The 26,483-nt window shown below is 41.9% G+C and overlaps 5 protein-coding genes across 6 annotated transcripts in view; 4 read left to right on the top strand and 1 right to left on the bottom strand.

Annotated features, from left to right (window-relative positions):
- Nucleotides 1–7,939, bottom strand: part of LOC115757714 — a 46,124-nt gene extending 38,185 nt beyond the window's left edge. Inside the window, exon 1 of the mRNA XM_030698085.1 lies at nt 7,808–7,939. The gene's annotated coding sequence lies outside the window, so the exon portion shown is untranslated. The remainder of the gene's footprint in view (nt 1–7,807) is intronic.
- On the top strand, nt 1,638–10,278 carry LOC115757774 (ETS homologous factor). Of its 2 annotated transcripts, none has more exons than XM_030698201.1 (2): nt 1,638–2,259; nt 9,484–10,278. In XM_030698201.1, exon 2 carries the CDS (start codon nt 9,508–9,510, stop codon nt 10,024–10,026), a length of 519 nt encoding a protein of 172 aa, XP_030554061.1. In that variant the 5' UTR covers nt 1,638–2,259; nt 9,484–9,507; the 3' UTR covers nt 10,027–10,278. The 2 variants fall into 2 exon arrangements, with proteins under 2 accessions (XP_030554061.1, XP_030554062.1); XM_030698202.1 differs by lacking the exon at nt 1,638–2,259 and adding an exon at nt 9,170–9,241.
- Nucleotides 10,279–17,796: 7,518 nt separating this feature from the next.
- Nucleotides 17,797–18,685, top strand: LOC115759318. The gene is made up of 3 exons (XM_030700232.1): nt 17,797–17,898; nt 17,960–18,393; nt 18,451–18,685. The coding sequence occupies exons 1-3, from the start codon at nt 17,870–17,872 to the stop codon at nt 18,525–18,527; spliced, it is 540 nt and encodes a 179-aa protein (XP_030556092.1). The 5' UTR covers nt 17,797–17,869; the 3' UTR covers nt 18,528–18,685.
- A 5,276-nt stretch (nt 18,686–23,961) lies between these two features.
- LOC115758624 lies at nt 23,962–24,565 on the top strand. Its single transcript, XM_030699393.1, has 2 exons — nt 23,962–24,375; nt 24,473–24,565. Exons 1-2 carry the CDS (start codon nt 24,087–24,089, stop codon nt 24,550–24,552), a joined length of 369 nt encoding a protein of 122 aa, XP_030555253.1. The 5' UTR covers nt 23,962–24,086; the 3' UTR covers nt 24,553–24,565.
- LOC115758450 (UBX domain-containing protein 6) lies at nt 24,536–26,183 on the top strand. The gene is made up of 4 exons (XM_030699158.1): nt 24,536–24,618; nt 24,676–25,692; nt 25,754–25,902; nt 25,961–26,183. The coding sequence occupies exons 1-4, from the start codon at nt 24,565–24,567 to the stop codon at nt 26,070–26,072; spliced, it is 1,332 nt and encodes a 443-aa protein (XP_030555018.1). The 5' UTR covers nt 24,536–24,564; the 3' UTR covers nt 26,073–26,183.
- Nucleotides 26,184–26,483: the final 300 nt, after the last annotated feature.

Below are 26,483 nucleotides of genomic sequence, written 5' to 3' on the forward strand. Positions count from 1 at the left end.
TTAAGTGCGACTTGATTAATTGACGTCTGTCAACGTGTGAGGAAGAGGAAAAGCCAGGGAAAGAGTAATATATAATGGAAATGGTGCCTAACATAGGTGCCAACCCAGTCAAGAAAGGTTCCAATTTTGAATATATCAATTTGTATTAGAAATAAGAAGTGCGAGACAGAGGTTGGAGGCAATGAAATGGAAAATGGTGTTGACTATGTAATTTAAATTTAACAATTGGTAAATGGAAAGTATTTTAAAGTATGCATTATCAGATCATATTAAGCTTATTCTCAGTATTGGTTATTATTTTCATTATAATTATTATTATTATTACGATTTAATTGTATTTATTACTGACTATTATAATATATTTATGAATTATTTAAAACTAACGATAGGAAATATAATAATAATACAAATAAAAATTATATTAATAACAATAATAATAATAATAATAATAATAATAATAATAATAATAATAATAATAATAATAATAATAATAATAATAATAAAAATTACAACTAATAATAATTGTTATGAAAATATTAAGCATGCAGAATACTGAGAATAATTATACTATGTGAATATTATTACTTATATTATTATAACGATTGATTTTTAAATTATTTTTTCAGATTTATGTACATCAGTCTTAAGCGTAAGAAAAGTCTGCAAATTAAAAAATAAAAAAAAAAACAGGAACAGCTCTCTATATCATAAAAATTAGTTCCCCTACATTCGATTTATATCTCAATTGACACAACTTGCGACAATTCTGAATACTTTCTATAGCAAAAACGTTCGACCTACCCCTTAAATCCATGATTTAATCGATTTGATGCTCGACAATGCGGGCTCTACATTTCATGAATGCAAAACCGATTAGGTTTTGGCCCTTTTCAAACAAAGAAAATCTAAAAATGTGTCCACTGCTGTCAGGTAAGCGTATTATCGAAAGAGCTGTAAAGATTAATACTAAAAAAAACACAGCAAATCGAGAATAACCCACATGAAACAACAAAAAAAAAAATTAAATAAAATATATTGCTATATAAAACATATATCATATATCTGTTGGAAAATATATAACATGATGAAGGATTATATTTCTAAATTAAAGGGATGTTTTTGAAAAAGATTATAAATAGTTTATAAATATAATTTATAAATAAAATAGACATTTTTCCAGTTCTACTCAAAGTTTTTAAGATTTTAGTGTCTAAGTTCTTAAAAGGTAAGCCCTATTTTTTTCCGTGTAACAGAGAGTGCCGCTCGCAGTCAGCCGAGAGAGCGTATGAGAGCGGCTATCTGCTTGTGGGAGAGCAAGAGAGAGAGGGTTAGTGCGCTTAACTGAGAGAGAGAGAGAGAGAGAGCGTGAGATTGGCTGAGGCAACAAAACCCGCTGCATGGGCACGATCGCGATCAGTTGAGAACGTGAAGTGCGCGTGCACAGAACGCAGATACACACAGCTACAGATACAAGATACAATACTTGTGTTGCGCTTGCTGAAATACGCAGATACTCGTACGCAATAACAACAACAACAAGAAAAGCGAATTGCAGCTGCAAACTGGAATTTTGTGTTAAGTGAACAAAAAAAAAGAAGAAACAAAAGCAAAAACTAAAGAAACTTGAAGCTGAAAACGTTGCAACAATTTGAAAATAAAGCAACAACAAATAATATTAAAAAACAAAAACAAAAAAAGCAAACTTTCGAAACCCGAGCCAAGCGCACATAGAAAAGTAGCTCAGAGCGCGAAATAATCAAGCGACAGCCGTATTATTGTTGCCGCTTGCCGCTTGTAACTGTGAGATACATTTTTGCAAATTGTGAAATTCGCAATTCGCACACAAATATCTAAGTGTGCCTCCAGCTGCCAGAAGCCGTGCACTAGTGAAAATCGTATTGGGAGAGAGCGCAGAGACAAACAACAAAAAAACAGCTTAAGCGAAAGCGAAACGCCAACAAGTGCAATTTCTATTTTCGCGAAAACCAACAACAAAAACCAAATATATATATATGCATATATATATATATATATATTAAAAATTCGAACGACAACTGAAACTGCATTGGCAATTCCGCGCAGGAAGTTCCATAAACAAAACGCAAATAAAAGAAATTCATAAACAAATTGCAAACAAGCCACATACCAAGCACGTATATATTCGCATATATATATTGAGAGAGAAGAGATATATATATTAAAACGGATATTGTCGTCACTTTGAAAAGCGCCAACTTTTGGATTAACTTTCGACTTGAGGTAAGCAGCATCTATAAGGCAATACGAACATTTGGGAGACCCTAACCGAGGCCAAGTCTAGCTCTAGCGCTCATTAACTGCCAAGTTTGGCTATCATTAAAAACAAAAACAATTTGTTGTTATAGGTTGTTTAAACTTTAAACGGCTTGTTTGACATGTTAAGGAATGCGCTCAATCGGACAATTTATTTTATGCCTTTTGCCTTGTACTATGTTTCGTTTTTTCCCTTTCCCTCTCCCTCCCCATCTCTCTCTGTCTCTGCTTTTTGTGACTCGCTAATTGACCTCTAAAAGGTGCTTCGTAATGACTGTGTATATATACACACATGCATGCCCGTAAGCCAGCTGAAAGACCATTTCAATTAACATAAGCGCAACATTTAACAGATACAGAAAACAATAAAAAAAAAACGATTTGTATAAAATTGAAAGTGCGAGCGCTGCCAAAGCCATTCGATATTTATGAATATTATATGCCACAGCTATAGGTCAGCTCAAGACTTGACAATCAACGTTACCTTGAATTAGGATCGTGTGCTACAAAAGCGTTTTCAAGAGCACAAGTTGAAGTTGAGGCTGTTCAAAGGCTGATCGAAATTGGGCGGGTATATAAGAGATATAAGGGCTATTCGATCCAATTAAAATTAGTTGGAATACTGCAGTCGACTTTCTATTACTCTTCCTCAGTTCAAGAACAATCTGAAAACTAGTTAACAACTAAATTTATCATTAGAGTAACTGATTAGGACTTTACATGGCTTAGATTTGATCACTTTAACTTTAAACTGCAAAAGATATATATTTTCTCGATCTGTATAGCTCACAGTTAATAGAAAAGTTGCGTAAATACGAACAGACATGACGGAATATATTTTTTACACAGATATCTTTTTAGTTTTTATATTGATCATTTGTTGTTTATGTTCATGGAAACTCAGATATACATTGAGTCTAACCTTATGAAGTTGTGCACAATCGTACAGAATTATAATTATATTAAATAGTGCTGCGATACTGGCTCCATTTATAGTTTCTCATAAAAAGTAGCTCACACGAGGTTCTTCCGTTATTATACCTGAAATTCAAGCACTTTGTTTATAGTAGAACCACAGATAAACTTCTTAGCTATAGTATAAAACGCGAGGCACATAAGCGGACTTGCTTTAGTTTAAATAGTTTAAATAATAAAGATATCGCACAATCTCTTTGCGCATTGTTGCCAATTCTTGGTGCACACTTCAAGTCCAGTTATAAGCCAGGTTCGCTGTTGGCCCTTTCAGAGACTGTGCGCGGTTTTGCGCAGCTTAGACTCAATGTGCAGTTGCCATGACCGAATTTATGGTTATGAAAACCTAACAACAGAAATTGTCAAGAGAATAACTGGCAACAGTTTGGGCCAAGTTGCGGCTCAGGCGGGGCAGAGAACCGCAGAGAGAAACCACAAAACAAAGCGACACACTCGAAATGCCAAGACGGCAGCTGCAAAACAAAAACCGACACAGAAGAATCAACTTGAGACAGTCAAGCGAAACAGAGCGAAGTAGAGAGAGGGAGGGAGAATCAGAGTGAGAGAGCACGATATTAAATGCATTTTGGGCGCTTTGTTAGCCTGTTGTGGCCCGCATGAATATTGTGAATGCGCGCGCATGCGCAAAGGATGTGGCCAAGTCGGCAGCGAATGAGAACTTTCTCAGCTGGAACAACTATTGTGGCAGTCGGCTCTTTGTAATCTTTGCAGCTGCTGCCACACATATCAAAACGCACCTGGCCACACAACAGGAACAACAAGAACAACGACAATCACTTAATTAAATTCTGTTGCAGTCGCGAGCGCGCTCTCCCTCTCTCTCTCTCTCTCTCTCTCGTTCTCTCCCCAGGCTGATTCAGTCCGGCGCTGACCCACTAGAGGAAATAACAAACTCATGACATAGCATACTAGACTCTTTAAATGCAATTTCTTAGATAGTACCAGGTAAAGCCCCTATCAATTTTCGTTGCCTCTTGATAAGCTCTTGCTCGCGTTTCCGGCTGCGTCTCTTTTTATACCCTCGTCGAGGGCATTATCTAATATTCGCTAAATTTGTAATGCATAGAAAAAACTCCCTTAAATATACAAATTCTTGATCAGTATCAGCAGCCGAGTCTATATAGTCATGCCTCTCTGTCTTCATATGGAAACTAGTCTCTAAGCTTTTAATACATTGCCATATATCTATTCTTGTTTTTTTCGAGCTCAATTTGCTTCTTAAGCATATAAAATATCATTAAATATATATTAAATATAGGAAGAATCGGTTGAAAGGTAAATTTTGTGCTATGGAAAATGTTTGTGTTTTTCTAGATATTTTGACTAAGCTAAGCAATTACAAGCTTCTGGTTTCCCTTATGATATCTGTTGATACGTCTCAGATCGTATTACTATATATATCATAAGACTTCTATAGGAACAATCGTTTGGAACTAAAGCCTTCGTAAGCAAGAAAGTGTATTCAATCGTCGTGCTACAGTTGCCTATTGCGTTTATTTTGAAGGCTAACCCACCTGAGTTGTAGTCTCCGCGGCAGCTTGTTAGACTGCGTCTGTTTATGGCGCGTGTCGTGCCAGGGCGCATCCTCCTGCCTGTCGGCTGTCCCGCTTCATTGGCCGCGACACGTGTGGGGCGTGAAAAGACAGCGCCTGATGCTGTCAATGTGCAGACAGCGTTGGAGCAGACGAGGGCCACATCAGCAGCTTCGTCATCATCAAAGCATTTGACGGGCTCTGCTTTTATTTAATTTCCAACTAAATATTTACCGGCCCACAGCCGACCCGGCGAGCCCCAGGCGAAATGCATTTGGCGCCGTTTGCTTTTTATTTTTGTAACGAGGAAAAGTCGTCACACATCCGTCCATCAACTGCGCCCTCATGAAAATGATGAATGGCCATGCGATGAGCGCAGTTCCCGCATGCCATGCCCGATCCCCCAATGCCTCCTCCGGCTCTGCCCCAACCCCTAGTTACCTCTAGCCGCCCCCGCGCCCCCGCCACCGTCGCGCCCTAAGCAACCATGCTGCAGCGCCAGCTTTTGCAGACGTCAGGCAGACGCCGCTGCGACAGCGTTACATGATTTGTAATATCAGCAAACATATATATATACACACACACGCACACACACATACGTCACAACAAGTGCATACATGTGGGAATCCGGTTTGTTGTTGCTTGGCTGGCAAAAATGTTTATTTTTAACAAAATTCAGCAGATTATCATCTGTCGTCTGCCGCTGTCTATAGTTGTTGTTGTTGTTCTTGTTGTTGTTGTTGTATGCACTCTGTAAAATATTTGTTATTGAATGAGCAAGTTTATTTGCCTGGAATTGCAGCAAAGCAAACAAGCGAGAAGCAACTGTTTATAATCTTAAATAAATTAATTGAATAGTTTAATAGACCAAAAGATACAAATATGTGCCTGGCCCGCCCACCGGACATTTCCACATGATTAGTTCTCAAAAAGCAAAAAGAAAAACTCTTCAGCTGGAAATTCAACATGATTCTAGAGAAGAAAGCGAATTGACTTAGGAGGAAGCGCATAATTTGGACGTGCGCAATTGTATCTATGAGATACACGTATCTGAGAGATACATTCGTGCGCGCAGAGCAAGAACAGTTTCAAATTGTAATCAAATTAATGGCAGCCCGCAAATTTACATAGTCGCTGTGTTTTCTATTTGTCAGACATTTGATATGTAAGCCAAACAAAATCAACTAGAGAAGACATCTGCTACGATTGCGACTACGCAAATACCCTGTAAAACAACAAAAAGCCAATTTAAAATACAATTCAAATAAAAACTTAAGACTGAATCTGAAGATTTGTTAATTAGGTCAAGTAGAAATTTTAAAATTTACGAAATACTAAAAAACTGGAAACTTTATGAAGTATCTTTAATGCTCACAAATATTTTTATAGCTACATCTGATATAGTTCTACTGTGTCATATTTGGCTTTCGTGTCATGCATGGCACGTGCAAATTGTTTTACAGGGTATAGAAAATCTGTATGCGAAATTGAGCAAAAGTTTGTGTTGCCCGGCAAAGTTCGCGGTAGATGAGTTCTTGAAAAACGGAAGCGACCTGCAGATAAAGATGGGAGGCGTCAACAGACACAAATACACAGCAAAGACTTAAGTGTATACGTGTATGTGTGTGTCAGTGTGTGTGTGTGTGTGTGGGGAGCAAATTACGCACTTAAAGTGCTCGCCAAATGACAGGAAACGCGTCATTTTTACGAACTTCAAATTACGATTTTACGTTTCGTCTTTTTCGTTGTTGCTGCACACTCAAAGAAGAGACGCCTGTGTGTGTGCGTGTGTGTGTGTGTGTGTGTGGGGGTATGTGTCAGTGTTTATATAGTAGCTGCCACTAAGTAGCAGCAACAAGAAGAACAACAACATGCGACAGTGCAAAGTGCAGACGTCAACGTAATTAAAACTGGCGCAAATGCATTTGTATTTGTATTCGTTGTCGTATCTCACATTTGCTGTGTGTCTGTCTGTGTGTGTGTCAGAGTTTCCTTTTGTGCATCCTGTGCGCGGGCGGAGGCGGATATGCGCACATTGCACAGACTTCCTGTCATTGACTCCGACACACACACACACACGCTCACACCCGGACAGCGACAACTAGTAACAGAAAACCATTTCCTACCCAGGCACAGACCCCAGAGCACAAGACCCTGGGCTAAGGGCAACCACGACAACGATTTGCTGTATTGGGCGCGTGCTCAGCACGCGGTTTGTGTGTAGCCAAACCAAACGAATGCCAATGCCAATGTTGACAAAATACAACAATAAAACAAAAAACAATCAGTCAGATAGACAGACAGTCAGAACGATCGCTGGAGCTTGCGTGGGTTAATGATTTAAGCTATTGATGTTGCCCTTGTCGCGACGGAAGCGCAACAGACATGTGCCACACACAATTTTTACCTTTTGGGCAATTGATGTCTGGACTTGATCCTTGCCCCGCCTACAGAAACTGCTTCAATTGCTGACAGCTTTAATGGCCACTTAATCTTTAAACATTTCACACGCCTTCATTTCGCTGTGGGCGCAACTTCGTGAATTTGCTCGCGGAAGTCGCCCCACGGGGTGGTCTCATATAAAATTCAAACTGTTATAATTCTCTAATTTAGCGCGCCCGCTGAGCGGACCACCTGAGGTGCGGCCGGTCACATTTAAAATGCAAATGCTTATCGTTTATCGAAATGCTTATCGAACCTGTGAGCTAATGACATGCCTAACATAGCGTGTGATGTTAAGCCTCGTCTTGGACAAACTTGGGCATGTTTATGGCATCCGCTGCAGTTGAGTCACAGCCAAACATACTGATAGCTTTTATCAAGGCGTAGGCTGGGCTTAATTTTTGTTGGCATGGCTCAAATCTCAGGCAACTTGTTCTGGCCATGGCTTATGCCACAGAGCCGCATTCTCCAATGCCCAATTTATATGTTAATAACTTAGTTTACTCAGCATTTCCCCCACACAGCACGCAACATACATATGCACATACCTCAACAAGTGGCTCTTGGGGCAGCTTCCAAGCGCGGGCATTGTGTGTGGCTTCCTGGCGAGCAAACAAAGAGAACAGCGAAAAGAGTTTTCTGTTTTGTTTTTTTTCATATTTGTTGATTCATTTCATTTGTTTACGCCCGTCGAATTCAGTGTTCGTGGGAAATAACGCGCTGCTGGCAATGAACTGGGCACACTCACACACACACACACAACGCACACACGCATGCACACAGGTATAATTAAAATTGCGGCTTCATACGAATTCGATTCCTTGGCGGATTCTTGGCTTGGTTTTACGCACTTCCTTGGACGGAAGCACTTGAAACGAGTTCCGGAAAACTATTAACGCACGCAAATGACAAATGGGCTAAACTCAAGGGTTCTTCCACAATTGGCTTCCCCACTTTTTCGTACACTGTGTGAAACGAAATTACAGATGACGGTTGCCGTCCCGCCCGCGGCTTCCGTTGCCTTACGCACACACAAACACATACACCTTTTAACTTTGGCTTTGGCTTTGCGCCGGCGGATGTTTTGCTTGTCACTGCCATTTTCATTTCCATGCCCGTTGTTCGCATTGCCATTCTGATTGCCCAAGCTGTGTGTGAGCTGGCTGTCTTTTGTTTTTTCGCTTTTGTTTTGCTCGCCACATTCGCAAGCTGCCAATTCGCCGCCGTCGTCGTCGTCACCGTCACCGTCACCATCACCGTCGCCCGTTCGCTAATTGTTTCCGCTTGCCGCATCGGTTCTGATTGTTATCGTAATCGATGCCATTCCGGTTTGGCACTTGCCTTTCTATGTCAGCCAACAATTGAGCAAACCACTGAGCCATCAGCTAATAGTCAGCAATACAAATGTGGGCCATTTATTTAAATGTGACCATGGCTAACACTCGATTGTTGCTGTTGCTGCTGCTGCTGCTGCTACGGCTACTGTTAGTGTCGCCTCATTGTTGTTGCTGCTGCGGCTGCTGTTGTTGTTGTTGTTGTTATCGATATGACAGCAGCGTAATGATTATTCAGCGCTTCCTTTCGCGTGTGTCCCGCCCCGCTCCGCAACCGTGCGTCCCATTTTGTTCGATGGCAACAAGGTCAGATTTAATATTGCGCTACAATAACAAAATATCATTCAAAGCATAACAACAGAAACGAGCAGACCACTGCGATACGGCGAAATTCGAATACTCTTACTTAACAGCGCTGTTAATAGAGCGACCTACATACCAGCTGTATAACAGTTGACGTTTGTTATATTATGTTAATGAAAAGCTACCAATTGCAAAGGTGGCAATTTGAGACATTTTCGTAGATTGATAATATATATAATTAAATAAAACGATTCTTAGCTACATTTATTTTAGTTCTGCCATTTTGTGTGTTATTCGTTTTAATTGTGTTATTCGTAGAAACTTTACCATGCACCTGCAAACCTGGTGACTAAACTAAAAGGCTTTTTATTTGATTATTGCACGTACAATGCGGCGTATGCGTATTATTGTTGCCGTTGACGCGATTAAACAATTGTCTGCTTGTGAAAGCATTTCCGCCACTTGAATTCTGCCCATGCACACAAACACACACACACACACACACACACACAGTCATATGTATATCCCCCACTCTCAGCTAATGAGTCACTTCCATTAATCGGCGTCATTTCTATCTGTCATTACAGCTGATTGTTTGAGGCAAGTGCACAATGCAAGTGGAGGCCAGTTACCCGAAATACGCCGGACGCGTGCCGCCTCTGGACTTGTCGCAGGTCAATGCCGGCCAGGAGCAGCTGCAGCAGCTGTGGGCGAGCAATGCGGCTGCTGCCATGAAGCGTCATCATCCATACCAAATGCTGGACAAGTGTCGCGGCGGCGTCACAGTGCTCAGCGAAGACATCAACAACAACAACAGCATTGCCACGGGCAACAGTCAGCACAACAACATGAACAACAACACCAGCCTGCACCATCCCATAGGCTCCGATGGGCTGCCGATTGATCCGCGAGACTGGACACGCGCCGATGTCTGGAAATGGCTGATCAGCATGGCCGTCTCCGAGGGCCTCGAGGTGACGCCCGAGCTGCCACAGAAGTTCCCCATGAACGGCAAAGCCCTCTGCCTGATGAGCCTGGACATGTATCTGTGTCGTGTGCCCGTCGGCGGCAAGATGCTCTATCGTGATTTCCGTGTGCGCCTCGCCCGCGCCATGGCGCTGCTCTCCTAGGGTGTGCTCGCCGAGAACACCCATGCGTAATAGCCTAACCAGGTTGTACATATACATAGTATATACATATAGCACCTATGCTTTATATAGCTCACTTAGACCTAACTAGTCGCTAGTGCTCCTAGTCGTAAGTCTTAGACCTAAATGCATTTGTTTATTCGCTTAAGTGGTCGAAGCATGCCCCGCCTGCGCCTGCTCAATTGCGGCCCACCGCGGGGCACACTTCAAATGCTGTCCTATTAGTCGTATAAGTTGCATCTAAGGAAAATATAAAATGAAATTTTATGAAATGAAACTTAACTGTTAGTTTTCACTGCAGTGAGGCGGAAGTTCTTGATATGAATGTATATACGGAAGTGCTGAAAAGATCTTGAAATATGTAAAACAAAGTGTAAGAGCATTTCTTCGAGTCCGAGCTGGTCCCTTAAGTAAGTGAAAGGGTTAGGGCTATAATGAGAGATGCCAAGCTCTTTTAGAAACAATTCTTAATGAAAGAACTTTTGCTAGACAGAATTTGCTAGATATTGTCCAAGATCTTGAAAATAGTCTAGATCGTAGAACAAAAATATCTTACTAGATCATTTAAAAAATTAGATTAGATTATATAAAATGTATCTGTAGAAGATTGAGATAGAGTTTAGATTGGGAAATGTCTTTTAACGGAAGTCTTTAAGACATTTAGTTGATGTTTAATCATGATCTTCTGCTTGGATACTTACATGGCACGAGAAATAAAGTGATTACAATAAAAAAGTAAATCTAGTCATGTTTATAAATGTGATATTGCATATGATGTAGACAGCTAGAAGTCTTTAAAGCATGTGTGTAAATAATAATCTGCATAAGCATGAAGGTTTATTTGCTTACCATTAAGAACAGGTATATCATGATAATTTAATAATGCAATTAACAAGTGGTAACTGTCAACATGTCTAGATATTCCACAGACATTGCCGCGCTATAAAGCCGTACAAAGACGCTTGAGATATGCGTTATCAAAGCATAAAAGAATGTACGATAACTGGGTGAGAATGGAATAAAATGCAAAAGTATATCTAAAGAAAAGCTTCCATTTCCGGACCTAACTGATATTTACAGGTATTTACCGAAGATTGAGCTGCTCACTTCACGCTAAATTTTCCACTCAAGGCATTTGGAGAAGATTAAAGACTTGTCTCTGTGATGGATAAGCGTCTTAATAAATTCTCATGGCTAGAGTAAATCTATTGAGCAACTCTTTGGCCACTTTCTAAACAATTTGGAATGAATGCGCACGAATCGAGTCTACTTAGTTTGTGTTTTATGTGCTGTTTATGTCTTTCACAATTTCGAATGGAACCATATAGAAACTAAAGAGGAAGAGACGCATTGACATGTTGAATACGTTGCCCAATTAGCACATCATTAAGGTTAAACGAGAAACGAGAAATGCTCTCTGAAGCGGCTGCTGCAGAGTTAAAGAAAAGCAACCGAACTCAATGGAAGTGCAATAAACTTTTTGTTATTGTTGGCCAAGAAGTTAATGTTAACATTTATACATGTCGATGCCAGGCGGTAGATCACCCATGATGTTTATTTTTAGAGCGCCGCGTGATTTATGTCTATGGATATAGAACAGCCGCGTTCTCTTCAATATATACGTATTTTATTCCTTTACTGGACTGGGCAGTTGGTAATTGTGGAGCAAATAATATTTGGCAGTTGCCAAAGAGTTGGGTAAACCAAAGCGGGGCTCGTTCTCATAACAGAACACTTTAGCTCTTTCCCCCTTTTTTTTAGTATTATATTTTCTTTTTTGCAAATAATAGTTGAACAATTATGACAATAACAATAACGAGGCATGATAATCAGCAGCGGTAGCCAAATAGAGACCGCACGTAGAGATAGGGCTCTATAGGTACACAGAGAGAAAGGCAGAGAGAGAGGGAGAGGGAGAGAGAGAGAGAGAGGGAGAGAGCAAGAGAGATAGGGAGAGGGCGATGCTGATTCAAGCGCTTCATCCGCCCGTGCATCCGCTCGTTTTGGTTTTTCTATGAATGAACAGCCACAGATACAGATACCCGCACACAGATACAGATACAGATACATTTGCAGATACAGATACAAAAAGCATGTGCGCTGTCTCTTCCTGTATGCGGCTCATTGTCGCTGCTGCTGCTGCTGCTGTTGTAACTTTGGAACTTTGCATTTAGTGCAGTTTTATAAATTTGTCTGTTTTCTGTTTTTAATTCTCTCTTTAGTTGAGCATCCGGGATGTTGTTTGTGCGCACACAGCGCCGGCCTGAAAGGTAAAGGAAGTGAGACAAATGGGCCAGTAGCAACAACAACAATAACAACAGCAACAACAACAACAACGACCAGAAACAACAACAACAACCACTAACAACAACATGGCAAGCACTTTGTTTGTACCTTTGGCAGCTCTACCTTGTAATATGAAACAGATGTCGTGGCCACAACCTCCAAGAGACAGCCACGACCTGCCACATGCCACATGCCACACGGCACAGCTGACGCTGTTTGCAGCGCACGAATATTTTGACAAATAACATATTGACACAACCTATCCACAGAGCTGTGAGGGTAGGTCCTACAGCACAGGATCTGAAGAATGCAGCAGATTCCTGGCGCACATATTTCAATCGTGTTCAGAAATGTTTTCACAGTTTGAGCCTATAGTTGATCCAGCTAGGGATTGGATAACCTTATAGATCAAATGTTGGAAAACCTAGGTAAGATATCCTGAAGGGCCGTGGTAAATAACCTTATAAACAGATCTGTGAAGAATAAAATTAAAAACAAGTAAGAGGTTCTAGTCGGGAGCTCCTGACTAGGGGATACCCTGAACCCTCTTTTTCCAACATCAAACCATGAAGAAAAAGCCAAACTTCGTGGAAATCGGATGAGATTTGGCCGAGATATGGGGGTGGTAATTTTTGACCCATGCCTATATATATATGAATCTTGGGGTAAGTTTTGGACATGAATTTCGACTAAAAAATCGGTGTCGAGATTTGAATGGCAGATTAATCTAGAGGGAAAACCATGAAGAAAACGCCAAGCCCCGTGAAAATCGGATGAGATTTGACCGAGTTATGGGGGTGGTAATTTTTGACCCGTGTCTATATACGAATATTGGGGTAAGTTTTGGACATGAATTTCGACTAAAAAATCGGTGTCGAGATTTGAATGCCAGATTAATCTAAAGGGAAAACCATGAAGGAAAAGCCAAACTTCATGAAAATCGGATGAGATTTGGCCGAGATATGGGGGTGGTAATTTTTGACCCATGTCTATATACGAATCTTGGGGTAAGATTTGAACATGAATTTCGACTAAGAAATCGGTGTCGAGATTTGAATGCCAGATTAATCGAGAGGGAAAACCATGAAGAAAAATCCCAACTTCGTGAAAATCGGATGAGATTTGACCGAGATATGGGGGTGGTAAATAATGACCCATGTCTATACATGAATCTTGGGGTATGTTTTGGACATGAATTTCGACCAAAAAATCGGTGTCGAGATTTGAATGCCAGATTAATCTAAAGGGAAAACCATGAAGAAAAAGCCAAACTTCATGAAAATCGGATGAGATTTGACCGAGTTATGGGGGTGGTAATTTTTGACCCATGTCTATATACGAATCTTGGGGTAAGATTTGAACATGAATTTCGACTAAAAAATCGGTGTCGAGATTTGAATGCCAATGTCTATACATGAATCTTGGGGTATGTTTTGGACATGAATTTCGACCAAAAAATCGGTGTCGAGATTTGAATGCCAGATTAATCGAGAGGGAAAACCATGAAGAAAAAGCCAAACTTCATGAAAATCGGATGAGATTTGGCCGAGATATGGGGTGGAAATTGTTGACCCATGTCTATATATGAATCTTGGGGTAAGATTTGAACATGAATTTCGACTAAAAAATCGGTGTCGAGATTTGAATGCCAGATTAATCTAGAGGGAAGACCATGAAGAAAAATCCCAACTTCGTGAAAATCGGATGAGATTTGACCGAGATATGGGGGTGGTAATTTTTGACCCATGTCTATATATGAATCTTGGGGTAAGTTTTGGACATGAATTTCGACCAAAAAATCGGTGTCGAGATTTGAATGGCAGATTAATCTAGAGGGAAAACCATGAAGAAAAAGCCAAACTTCATGAAAATCGGATGAGATTTGGCCGAGATATGGGGGTGGAAATTTTTGACCCATGTCTATATATGAATCTTGGGGTAAGATTTGAACATGAATTTCGACCAAAAAATTTGAACATGAATTTCGACTAAAAAATCGGTGTCGAGATTTGAATGCCAGATTAATCTTGAGGGAAAATCATGAAGAAAACGCCAAACTTCGTGGAAATCGGATGAGATTTGGCCGAGATATGGGGGTAGTCATTTTTGACCCATGTCTATACATGAATCTTGGGGTATGTTTTGGACATGAATTTCGACCAAAAAATCGGTGTCGAGATTTGAATGCCAGATTAATCTAAAGGGAAAACCATGAAGAAAAAGCCAAACTTCATGAAAATCGGATGAGATTTGACCGAGTTATGGGGGTGGTAATTTTTGACCCATGTCTATATACGAATCTTGGGGTAAGATTTGAACATGAATTTCGACTAAAAAATCGGTGTCGAGATTTGAATACCAGATTAATCTTGAGGGAAAATCATGAAGAAAACGCCAAACTTCGTGGAAATCGGATGAGATTTGGCCGAGATATGAGGGTAGTCATTTTTGACCCATGTCTATATACGAATCTTGGGGTATGTTTTGGACATGAATTTCGACTAAAAAATCGGTGTCGAGATTTGAATGCCAGATTAATCGAGAGGGAAAACCATGAAGAAAAATCCCAACTTCGTGAAAATCGGATGAGATTTGACCGAGATATGGGGGTGGTAAATAATGACCCATGTCTATACATGAATCTTGGGGTATGTTTTGGACATGAATTTCGACCAAAAAATCGGTGTCGAGATTTGAATGCCAGATTAATCGAGAGGGCAAACCATGAAGAAAAAGCCAAACTTCATGAAAATCGGATGAGATTTGGCCGAGATATGGGGGTGGAAATTTTTGACCCATGTCTATATATGAATCTTGGGGTAAGATTTGAACATGAATTTCGACCAAAAAATCGGTGTCGAGATTTGAATGCCAGATTAATCTAGAGGGAAAACCATGAAGTAAACGCCAAACTTCATGAAAATCGGATGAGATTTGGCCGAGATATGGGGGTAGAAATTTTTGACCCATGTCTATATATGAATCTTGAGGTAAGTTTTGGACATGAATTTCGACCAATAAATCGGTGTCGAGATTTGAATGGCAAATTAATCTAGAGGGAAAACTATGAAGAAAACGGCAACCCCGTGAAAATCGGATGAGATTTGACCGAGTTATGGGGGTGGTAATTTTTGACCCATGTCTATATACGAATCTTGGGGTAAGATTTGAACATGAATTTCGACTAAAAAATCGGTGTCGAGATTTGAATGCCAGATTAATCTTGAGGGAAAATCATGAAGAAAACGCCAAACTTCGTGGAAATCGGATGAGATTTGGCCGAGATATGGGGGTAGTCATTTTTGACCCATGTCTATATACGAATCTTGGGGTATGTTTTGGACATGAATTTCGACTAAAAAATCGGTGTCGAGATTTGAATGCCAGATTAATCGAGAGGGAAAACCATGAAGAAAAATCCCAACTTCGTGAAAATCGGATGAGATTTGACCGAGATATGGGGGTGGTAAATAATGACCCATGTCTATACATGAATCTTGGGGTATGTTTTGGACATGAATTTCGACCAAAAAATCGGTGTCGAGATTTGAATGCCAGATTAATCTAAAGGGAAAACCATGAAGAAAAAGCCAAACTTCATGAAAATCGGATGAGATTTGGCCGAGATATGGGGGTGGAAATTTTTGACCCATGTCTATATATGAATCTTGGGGTAAGATTTGAACATGAATTTCGACCAAAAAATCGGTGTCGAGATTTGAATGCCAGATTAATCTAGAGGGAAAACCATGAAGTAAACGCCAAACTTCGTGGAAATCGGATGAGATTTGACCGAGTTATGGGGGTGGTGATTTTTGACCCATGTCTATATATGAATCTTGGGGTAAGATTTGAACATGAATTTCGACCAAAAAATCGGTGTCGAGATTTGAATGCCAGATTAATCTAGAGGGAAAACCATGAAGTAAACGCCAAACTTCGTGGAAATCGGATGAGATTTGACCGAGATATGGGGGTGGTAAATAATGACCCATGTCTATACATGAATCTTGGGGTATGTTTTGGACATGAATTTCGACCAAAAAATCGGTGTCGAGATTTGAATGCCAGATTAATCTAAAGGGAAAACCATGAAGAAAAAGCCAAACTTCATGAAAATCGGATGAGATTTGGCCGAGATATGGGGGTGGAAATTTTTGACCCATGTCTATATATGAATCTTGGGGTAAGATTTGAACATGAATTTCGACCAAAAAATCGGTGTCGAGATTTGAATGCCAGATTAATCTAGAGGGAAAACCATGAAGTAAACGCCAAACTTCGTGGAAATCGGATGAGATTTGACCGAGTTATGGGGGTGGTGATTTTTGACCCATGTCTATATATGAATCTTGGGGTATGTTTTGGACATGAATTTCGACCAAAAAATCGGTGTCGAGATTTGAATGCCAGATTAATCTAAAGGGAAAACCATGAAGAAAAAGCCAAACTTCATGAAAATCGGATGAGGTTTGGCCGAGATATGGGGGTGGAAATTTTTGACCCATGTCTATATATGAATCTTGGGGTAAGATTTGAACATGAATTTCGACCAAAAAATCGGTGTCGAGATTTGAATGCCAGATTAATCTAGAGGGAAAACCATGAAGTAAACGCCAAACTTCGTGGAAATCGGATGAGATTTGACCGAGTTATGGGGGTGGTAATTTTTGACCCATGTCTATATATGAATCTTGGGGTATGTTTTGGACATGAATTTCGACTAAATAATCGGTGTTCAGATTTGAATGCCAGATTAATCTAGGGGAAAAGCATGAAGTAAAATCCTATATCATATATATATTCTATTTTAGAAGCTATATGTTAAGTTTGGAAACGGAGTAGTTATCGACTATCGGAAACAAACTCGATCTGCGCGGGAACTAGGAGCACATACATCTAAAATTTCAGTCTCTAGCTCTTATATGTTCTGAGATCCTTGCGTTCATACATACGGACTGACGGACGGACAGACAGACAGACAGACGGACATGGCTAGATCGACTCAACTATTTATGCTAATCAAGAATGTATATACTTTATGGGGTCGCAGTTGCTTCCTTCTGCCTGTTACATACATTTGGCTTTCGCACAAATACAATATACCCTTTTACCCATTTTTAATGGGTTCATTGCTTGATTTTTAAGAGAGTAAAAGGCAGGTCTCGTTAAATAACTGAAGGAACAGGGCGTACCTTGCGGGAATTCGGTTTCAAGATGTGGCTTCTCTTGCTTTGGTTAAGACTGCAAAAGTCCGTAATATGTATGTGATTAAATTATTGGAGGCCAGAGGTCTTAAGCCTGTACAGCACTCCAAGAAGAGGAAATCAAGGCTAGCACAGCCCAACCCCACACAATTGAGCAGGAGCTCAAGTAATTCCGACGACATTGGAGAACCTTTAAAGGCTCTCAGTCCATCGGCTAGCATATAGGAAGCTATGAAAAAGCATTTATATATTCAGCTTTCAGCAATTTAATTTGATAAATAGTTTTTTTCTACTTTTATAAACTTTTGGTTAATTTTCTATCCAAATCCAAAATGCAGCCACACAGTAATTTTTTGAAGAGGTGCTTAGCCTAAGCCCCACTTGACCCCATCAAATACTAAGTCTTATATGTCTATCCCTAGCATTATGCCGGTACAGATATATAAGTCGACCAGTGCCATCTACATGACCTGCTTGTCGAAGCTGTCGATATCCGCCTTTGTGCCAGAATGCAATCAGAAGCTGGCCGTCGAGCAGGCCATAGTCCAAGCGCTGGACGAGACCATCATGCCCCACAACTATGCCGAACGGCAGGAGGAGGCCGAGGAGCTGCTGCACCGATCCCAAACCAATTTTCGTGAGGTATTTGCCCCTCCTGCAGCGCTGCAAGCCAAAAAAGTTGCGTGGGGCAATAATACCACCATGTGGATCGATTCCGATGATGAGGTGCACCGACCTTTGCATCCGATCAAGGCGGCCCGCTATGATCGCATCTATAGGGCTCACTGTCGTGGCATGAGACCGCAGCAAATGGTCAAAAGGCGAGTGGATGGCCCCGCAACGGATTTTTCAATGCGTGCGTATTCCACTTTACCCCAAATCTTAAAGGTTAATCCTGCTCACTGACCCACAGAGGACCTGATCAAAGCCATGTTCCTGATGGGTACGTTGACCATCACAATTTATTTGATTGCTGATCTTCCCTTCTGAAGACTGTTTCCGCTGGAAGGGGTGGAATGATGGTTTCACTGGAATGTCAAATTGTGAAAACTGTTTTTTGATCAATCAATCAATTTGTAATCTCTTGACTCTAAGCGAATGCGCTTAGCAAAACAAATGCGGCAAAAGCAAATAAATAAGTCCAAAGACCGGGAAAATTGTAGGTAACGCCGCTTATGTAAAGTAGAATATCCGCCGGCGGCCGACGACCGAGCCCGACCCGAGCGCCGTCAAACGGAAGACGAGGTGCGAAAACAATAAACAGTAAACGGAAGTGGAAGCCAGCGACGGTTCCATCCAATCTTCATCATCTACAACTACATCATCATCATCATGATGACCATTTTGAGCTACTGGACAACAGATTTTGCCAATTTGCTCGAAATGGCTTTTCAGTCGTTTTTCCGGCCTTTCTGCTGGAATCTCTTTTCCAAAATTTCGTATAGGAAATGACTTAACTAAAAACTGAGTCACATCAATAGATGTTGGCTCAAGTGGTTGGGTTTTCTTGTTAATCGAGTTCTGGCCGGAGCTGGGGGTCGAGAACGAAACAACAACAAACATTGGGAAATGGGGGAATCGGGGTATGGGGACCCAACTGGGGTTACGATTATGCAATTGAAACTCTTGGAGCGGCCGCCTCTTTAATTAGTTCATTGGCAGCAAACGGAATGGGCGCGATATTTCCCACGAACTCTGAAATCGACGGGGTAAACAAATGAAATGAATCAACAAATATGAAAATAACAAAACTGAAAATTGAGCAAGCGCGTTCTAGTCGAGCCTGCCCAGCTAGAAGATACCCTGCGAAACTTCTCCGGATGCTATGAACAATTTATTCTACACTATCTTCGGATTCTGTTGTCCGATCGTTTTAACAAGTTCAAAAACCAAAAATCGGCCAAATTTGATTTGGAAGAAAAGGGTATATATCTGAAAAATTGAAACTCGATCTGTGGAAATTATACGAGAAGCCTAATACCTTTCAAAATCTACGATATATGATCGAGAACTAGAACTAACTGTCGAAATATCCACTTAAGAGAAAGCCAAATTATTTTAAGGACTTTCCTATACACCCTCATCTGTGGACGCTGAACAAGAATAGATATTCTTTATGGGACTAAAGATGCCTGCTTCGGTCAATTACATAAATTTGATGAACTTCAATAGATACTGGGTATAAGAACAGAACTGAAAACTGGATAAACAGACCCTGTCCCGCTGTGGTGCCACACACAAAGCGAACGCCCGCTTGGAAGCTGCCCCAAGAGCCACTTGTTCGCCGAGGCTTGTCTTTTGTTTGTTTATGTGGAGTTCAGTGAAATGTTGGAACATGCTGTGGCATTAACATATGAATTGGACAGAGTGACTGAGTGTCGCCGAAGTTACATGAAATTCGAGCCACAGTTCCAAACATGACACCAACAACAAAGAAATGCAACCCACGCCACGATAAAAGCTATCAGTGCGTCCGTCTGGCTGTCGCCCCGTCCCAACAACATGTCCATTTGGTGACTCAGTTGCAGCGGATGCCATAAACAATGTCCAAATCCAGCTTCGAACAGACTTTAGACACGATTTGTGTGGCATATCATTAGCACTAAAGTTCAGTCGATTACCGATTAACGATTAACGATAAATATTTTCAGCTCAAATGCCGCAGAGCTTCAGGCGGTACGCAGCATGTGCTCTAGAATTGTGGGCCTAATAGAGAAACTAGAGAATTAATTAATTAATTATTTCATTTAATGCCGCAGTGGCTTGTGGGACCTCCCATGAGTCCACGGGGCAGCAGGGGGGGGGGGGGGGGGGGGGGGGGCAACTTCCGGCCGCGTTAGATGTGGCAATAAAACGTTTTAAGAGTGCAGCTCACACTTGGCCCCGAATGTACTGACGAAAGCAGTTGAAGTTCAGTGGGTTTCTCACGCCCACGCTATGCCAAGATCGTCATGAGAATGGGAAGGGAAAAGCCAAAAGCTGTGTGAAATCGTTTCAAGAAAACGCGACCGCCAAAGACAAAGCGCAAGAGCGAGCGAGTGAGGGCGACGTGGCCACGAAACTGTCACTGACTTTGCCAGAAAGAGCGCGCATGCAAGCAAGCGTGCGCGAGCGAGAGCGAAGAGCATTCTGCATATAGAGCAAACCGATTGCTACACACACACACATATTCAAGTTCATGGGAACTAAACGCTGCGGCTCGATGTAGTCAAGTGAAAAGCAAGCAACTCCTTTGCCCTCGCCCTCGCCCCCGCCCCAGCTCTCTCGCCCTTGGCATTTACCACTCTGTCAGTCTTCGTCTCTGTTTAGCTGCTTTGCCTCATCATCCTCATCCCCATTCATCTTCAGCTTCATTGTTTCGTTTTTCGTGGGCACACGAGAGAGCATTAAATCTGCTTGTAATTTAATAACATGTGTGTGAGTCGAGCGTTTGGAGCGTTTTTGACTGTGGTTTGCTTCTTAGTGACAGTTTCTGGGGAGGATCACCCAAGGATCACTTTTATATTGAACAAAATAATTGACTAAGACGATGATCTCTTAACACTCAATTATCGGGCAACATTTGATCTGCGTCTTTACAAAACATATTTATATACTTCTGTCTGATGATTTTTGGGCACATCTCCCACGCCGTAAAGTACATATATATATTCTTGATCAGTCTCAGCAGCCGAACTAGTCTTTGTCTTATTAAACTCTGTTATATTTCGGAACCGGTCGGAACGGACCCAGATTGTGACAAATGTCCACTATATGGCTGTCATAGGAATTGGTGGAAAATTTACGAGTAATACCATGCTCTTTACAGATACGTCCACATCGGACTACAATATCGTAGAACTCTATAGGAAGAATCTGATCTAATTATAATTACGAGCCTTACAGTTGTAAAGCTTTCCTGCTAATATATGAAAAATGAATATTAGGAATATTTAGTTTTCCAAGATATTTTTATCAAGAATTTCACTATTCTGACATATCTATCTTTAAGATATAATAAGATCTGGATATAAGAAAATCTGGATAAACAAGGCTCGAACCTCATTTTTCTTGGATGTGAACACGTATTCAAAGCGAGTTTAAATATTTGCCTTTGCTTTGAACTCTGAACTGAGTAAGCCACAATTTCGAATAGATTTGCAGTCAGAGAAGTTAGTTGATAGGATTTTTAACACAGGCTTCTCAAGTTTCCATTATTTCTGCTGTAAGGCTCTTGAGCTCTCTGCTGGAGATTATAGAATTCAGCTGTCATAAATAAACCCTTCAGTTCAGGCTATGCTGATGGACAGGCATGCATTTATAAATACATAAATATATAATGAATACAGGTGCACACACACACACACACACACACAGATACACATGTGAGGCAGGTATGAAGATACAATGTTTACAACGTCTACTGTGTGGGCGTGTCAACACTTTCAATTTTTGTGGTCGAGTCAGGCAGTTGGACAGACACCCGGGCCCGGATTGCTGTTCTGTGCTGGCCTTTGTCACGCCGCCTGCATAGCCAAACGAATCTGACAAGGAATAAGCTAGGCCGAGCAGCGGGAGCAACTGCTTTCCGACATTGTCTGCGCCTTGTCTGCCAAAGAAGACGACGGCGACGACAACGACGTCTGCGGGGCTTCCGTTTCCTGCGCATAAATTTTAATGAGCAGCGGTGCGAGCGACGCAATATCAATTGAAGTGAGCGAAAAAAAAAAATAGGGAAAAAAAAAGTATAAATAACAATAAAGCAGGAATTGGCCATGCGTTAGTTTAGACGGCCAGCCTTGACTTTGGACACAAACAAAGTCAGGGCAAAACAAAACAAAAAAGCCCGCAACCAGTTAGCCAGTTTTGAGTGCTTGGCCATGGCTCGTTGGCTCCAATTGAGGCGCTTGGGTTAAAACAGTAAGATGCGGCTTTTACTTGGCTTTCCCGAGCGTTAAATTTGCAGCTATGCGAAAAACTTCAGCCCAACGAAATAACAACAACAAATATTGGCAATCGAAACTAGTTTTTCAGGTTCGGCGCATGGCCAGCGACAGGCTGTGATAACAACAATTGCAATTGCAGGCTCAGAGTCTTAAAGACTGCCCCAACTGGCCACTCGAGACTCGGGAGAGACTCCGGCTATGCGAGGAATGTTAATTGCGCAAAAAAACAGCAAAAACAAAAAGGGGGAGGGGAAAAAAAAGTGCCAGCACAGTGAGAACATATCGCGTGTTGCTGATGAATATAATGGCAATAGCTGGGCTGTCTGCGGCTACACATATGATACCATAATTATGATCTTTTCAGTCTGTACTACGACTGCGAAGAGTAAAGAAACCTAGACAGGGCGAGAAAATCTTACACGCTGCTCGAATTATAAGTCGTCGACATTCTTGCAGTTCTTGCGTCTCGAGCGAACCGAGAAAAATGAGCCAGCACAAATAAACCAGGCAGCAAAATACAATTAGACTTTGCGTATCTGTATCTATAGACCTAGACTGTATCTGTATCTGTAGCTGTATCTGTATCTGTGTATCTGTATCTGTATCTGTGGCTGTTGCTCCGTCTGCTTGTTTGTTGTTGTTATTGCACAAGGCAGAAGAAAAACACAGACTTGGGGTCTTGGGTGTTTGGTCTCTTGGTCGCGCCGCAGTCAGTGGAGCGAGCTGGGCATACGGAAGCCATAAGCTGCACGCTGTTGCCGCTCTTGGCTGCCCAGCAACAACAACGTCTGGCAGATTTCTCTCCAATGCTCATGTTTCGGCGCTGTTGCTCTGGGCTGTTGAACCCAGCGCCAAGGCGCTGGAGCGTTCGAAAGGTGGTCGGCCGCAACTGGGTTGGGTTGGGAATGTGGTGTGCAAATCGCTTCTCATAAACATCATGCTCAAGGATGCAGGTCTTCAAAATCAATCATACAGCTGCAAAATTATGAAACGATGATGCGTGCAGAATCACCCAAAATTACAGGAAGCAAAAGCCAGAGCACTTGCCGAAATGGCCAAAAATCATTCAATTATGTTGAACACGCCACAGGCAACCACAACAAGGATGCGCTGTCAGAACGCACAGCTGCCACAATAAGGGGCGTGTGCAATGGCAACAATTACGCAAGCAACCTGGATTAAGGCCAATCGGCACTAGTTGCCCCGTTTAAGGACAGCCAGTTGTTGTTTATTTATGAGAGGAAGTGGAGCAGGCAATTTGTTGCCCTGAACCTCAGCAAAAATCAGCGCGTAAGCAAATGGGGTCACGCCCGGAAGGCATTTTATTGAAGTCGTTTGCAAATTCAAATTGCGCAGCACACTTGGCGCGCAACTTTTGACAACTTCAATTCGTAAGACTAACAGAGCCATTTTGAGTTGAACAGCACGCTGTTAAACTGTAATGTTAGCTTTGACTATCGCATTATCGAATAGAACGATTAGTTATTGAGCCGACGTCAGACAGCTGCGAGTCATTTTTGTGTTTTCCATGGAAAATGCGTACAACGTAAACAAAGTGCAATAAAACAAAGAACAAACACATTGGCACACACATACTGACGCGCACAGTGTTTTTGCCAGGCCAATGAGTTACGAAGCATATGTGCACACCCTCAACAAAACCCTACAGGCCTTCGCCCAACAAGTTGAACACTTCGCTGGGGTCGCTCTGCAAGCTGCTGTTCAATTTCGCAGCGAATTCAACACCTACACAGGCGACTGGCAGTGGCAGTGGCAAAGTCCCGTTGAGTTTACCGCATTACAGGCAACGCTGCTGAAGGTGCTGCTGGCGCTGCTGCTGGGCACGGGTGTCCTGATTGCCTGGTCGTGGGGCGTCTACGGTCGAGTGATCACTGAGAAGTTTGTCAGGCCGAGTGAGTGACAGGCAAACAAGTCTTGTTTTGTCAAATTCATTTCGATTGTATATGGTTAGCACAAAACATCATAAATTTTTGGTGAAAATCTTTTTAGGCACTTTGAAGGAAATTGAGGAACTTAAATTATCTGTAGCCAAATTGAAGTTGCCCAAGGAGCATTCGCCAAGAATTTAAACCTTGTTAACCATGTCAAAAATTAAACGATTCTTTTCGAAGAAGAAGGAGGAGGCTGCCTTCAAGGTAAGTGCAGTTACCCCCATATTTACTTGCCCATTGTACAAACATTTTTCTCAACAGCTGCGACTAGGTGGTGGCATGGGTCAGGGTCACAAGCTGAATGCGCCCAAGCCGGATGCCCCCACGAGCAGTTCACGGCGTCCAGTGGATATGTATGTGCCGCCCAAGCGCAACGAGCTGAGCAAAGAGGCTCGCGCTGCTGCAAATGCTGCACTGGCACGCATTGAACGCAAGGAATCGCGTGACTTTAACACCTCACTGGCAGCAATCAAGGCTCAGGCCAAACGCGAGCTGGAGGCGGAGCGTCGCCAGAAGGAGGAGCTCTCCAACGCAAGTAGCTCGATTGGAGCCAGCTCGACAGGCGCCAGTACCTCGACTGTGGAAAATCGGAATCTAGCCTGTGAGGGCGTATTCTTTCGCTGCCCACTAATAAGCGAGGAGGTGCTGCCCAAGCAGGCCTGGAAGTTGAAAATCAAGGACTTTCTCTATCAGCAGCTGGAGTTCGAGCGTGGCTTGACCGCCTGCTTGATCATACAGAACTGTAATTTGAAAGAGAAGGCCGATGATTGTACAGCCACACTTATTAAATATTTGGAGAACCTCATCCAGAATCCGGACGATGAGAAGTTCTGCAAAATTCGCATGTCCAATAAAATATTCAGTGACAAGGTGCGCTATGTAGATGGCGCCTTGGATGTGCTCTATGCAGCTGGCTTCAGCGAGGTGGAGGTGGATGGCGAGCCCTTCCTCTTATGGAGCAAAGAACAAATGGAGGAGGGTCTGGATCTGGTCACGCTTGTGGATGCCCTTAAAAATTCAGAGCCAATACAGCTGGAGCTGGATCGCAACATCAAGGTGTTGCTGCCGTCGCAGGCACGACGCGTTGTGCTGCCCGACGATTTCTATCGCATCTCGCCGGAGGAGATCAAGCGGGAACAGCAGCTGCGCGCCGAAGCCATTGAGAGCGCCCAAATTCTGAAGACGAAGGCCATGCGGGAGCGCGAGGAGCAGCGCAATTTGCGCATGTATCGCTACTCCTTGATAAGGATCAAGTTTCCCAATGGTCTCTACATTCAGGTGATCTGTCAAACGGGCTATAAGATTCATTTATTTACTGTGATTAATTTTTTTTTTCCAGGGTACCTTTAATGTATATGAAAAGATCTCTGATATTTTTGAGTTTGTGCAATCGTGCCTAGCGGATGAATCACTCGAGTTTAACCTGGTGGCCACCAATGAGGGTAAATTCAGCGAGGACGACATGGAAAAGACTTTATACGACTGCAAGTGCGTATAAAAAGAAACACATCCTTTACAGCCTTATAAATAATGTGCTTATTTGCAGGCTCATTCCAAATGTTTTGCTACTTTTTGCGGTTCCAGCAATACCAACTCCGGTGGCAGTTGATTTCAACTTTTTGAAGGAGGATCTGCTTATGCTGGTGCAGTCCATGTAGATGTTATATGTATTTCCATGTAACAGTCGATAAGGCATAAGGGCAGCAGTATATTGACCAATGTCAATGTTTTGAATAAAAATTTTGTTATTATTTATTCCCAAAAAATAACTAAGCACACATTTTTGACTAACATAAAATTAAAATGAACCATTTCAGGCTTTGTCAAATTCCGATTGCCTGGAATAATCGATGACAAGTATTGCGCTGTACTGTCAAGTGGTTGTGGTGCAGCGAAATGTTACAATGTACAGAGTTCACTTTCGACGTGCTGTTATCGCATTATTGAGACGTTGCTGTTATCGGCTGGCCGCCACAGTCAATGCACATGAACAGCTGTTTAATAATTATTGTGCTGCGGTCACACAGTGCCGAACTGAATTATTTACCGTGATATTGGAGCTAACAAAT

The sequence above is a fragment of the Drosophila novamexicana genome, unplaced genomic scaffold (genome assembly GCF_003285875.2).
Source record: "Drosophila novamexicana strain 15010-1031.04,08,12 unplaced genomic scaffold, DnovRS2.1 tig00000008-arrow-pilon, whole genome shotgun sequence".
Classification (NCBI taxonomy): Eukaryota; Metazoa; Arthropoda; class Insecta; order Diptera; family Drosophilidae; genus Drosophila; species Drosophila novamexicana.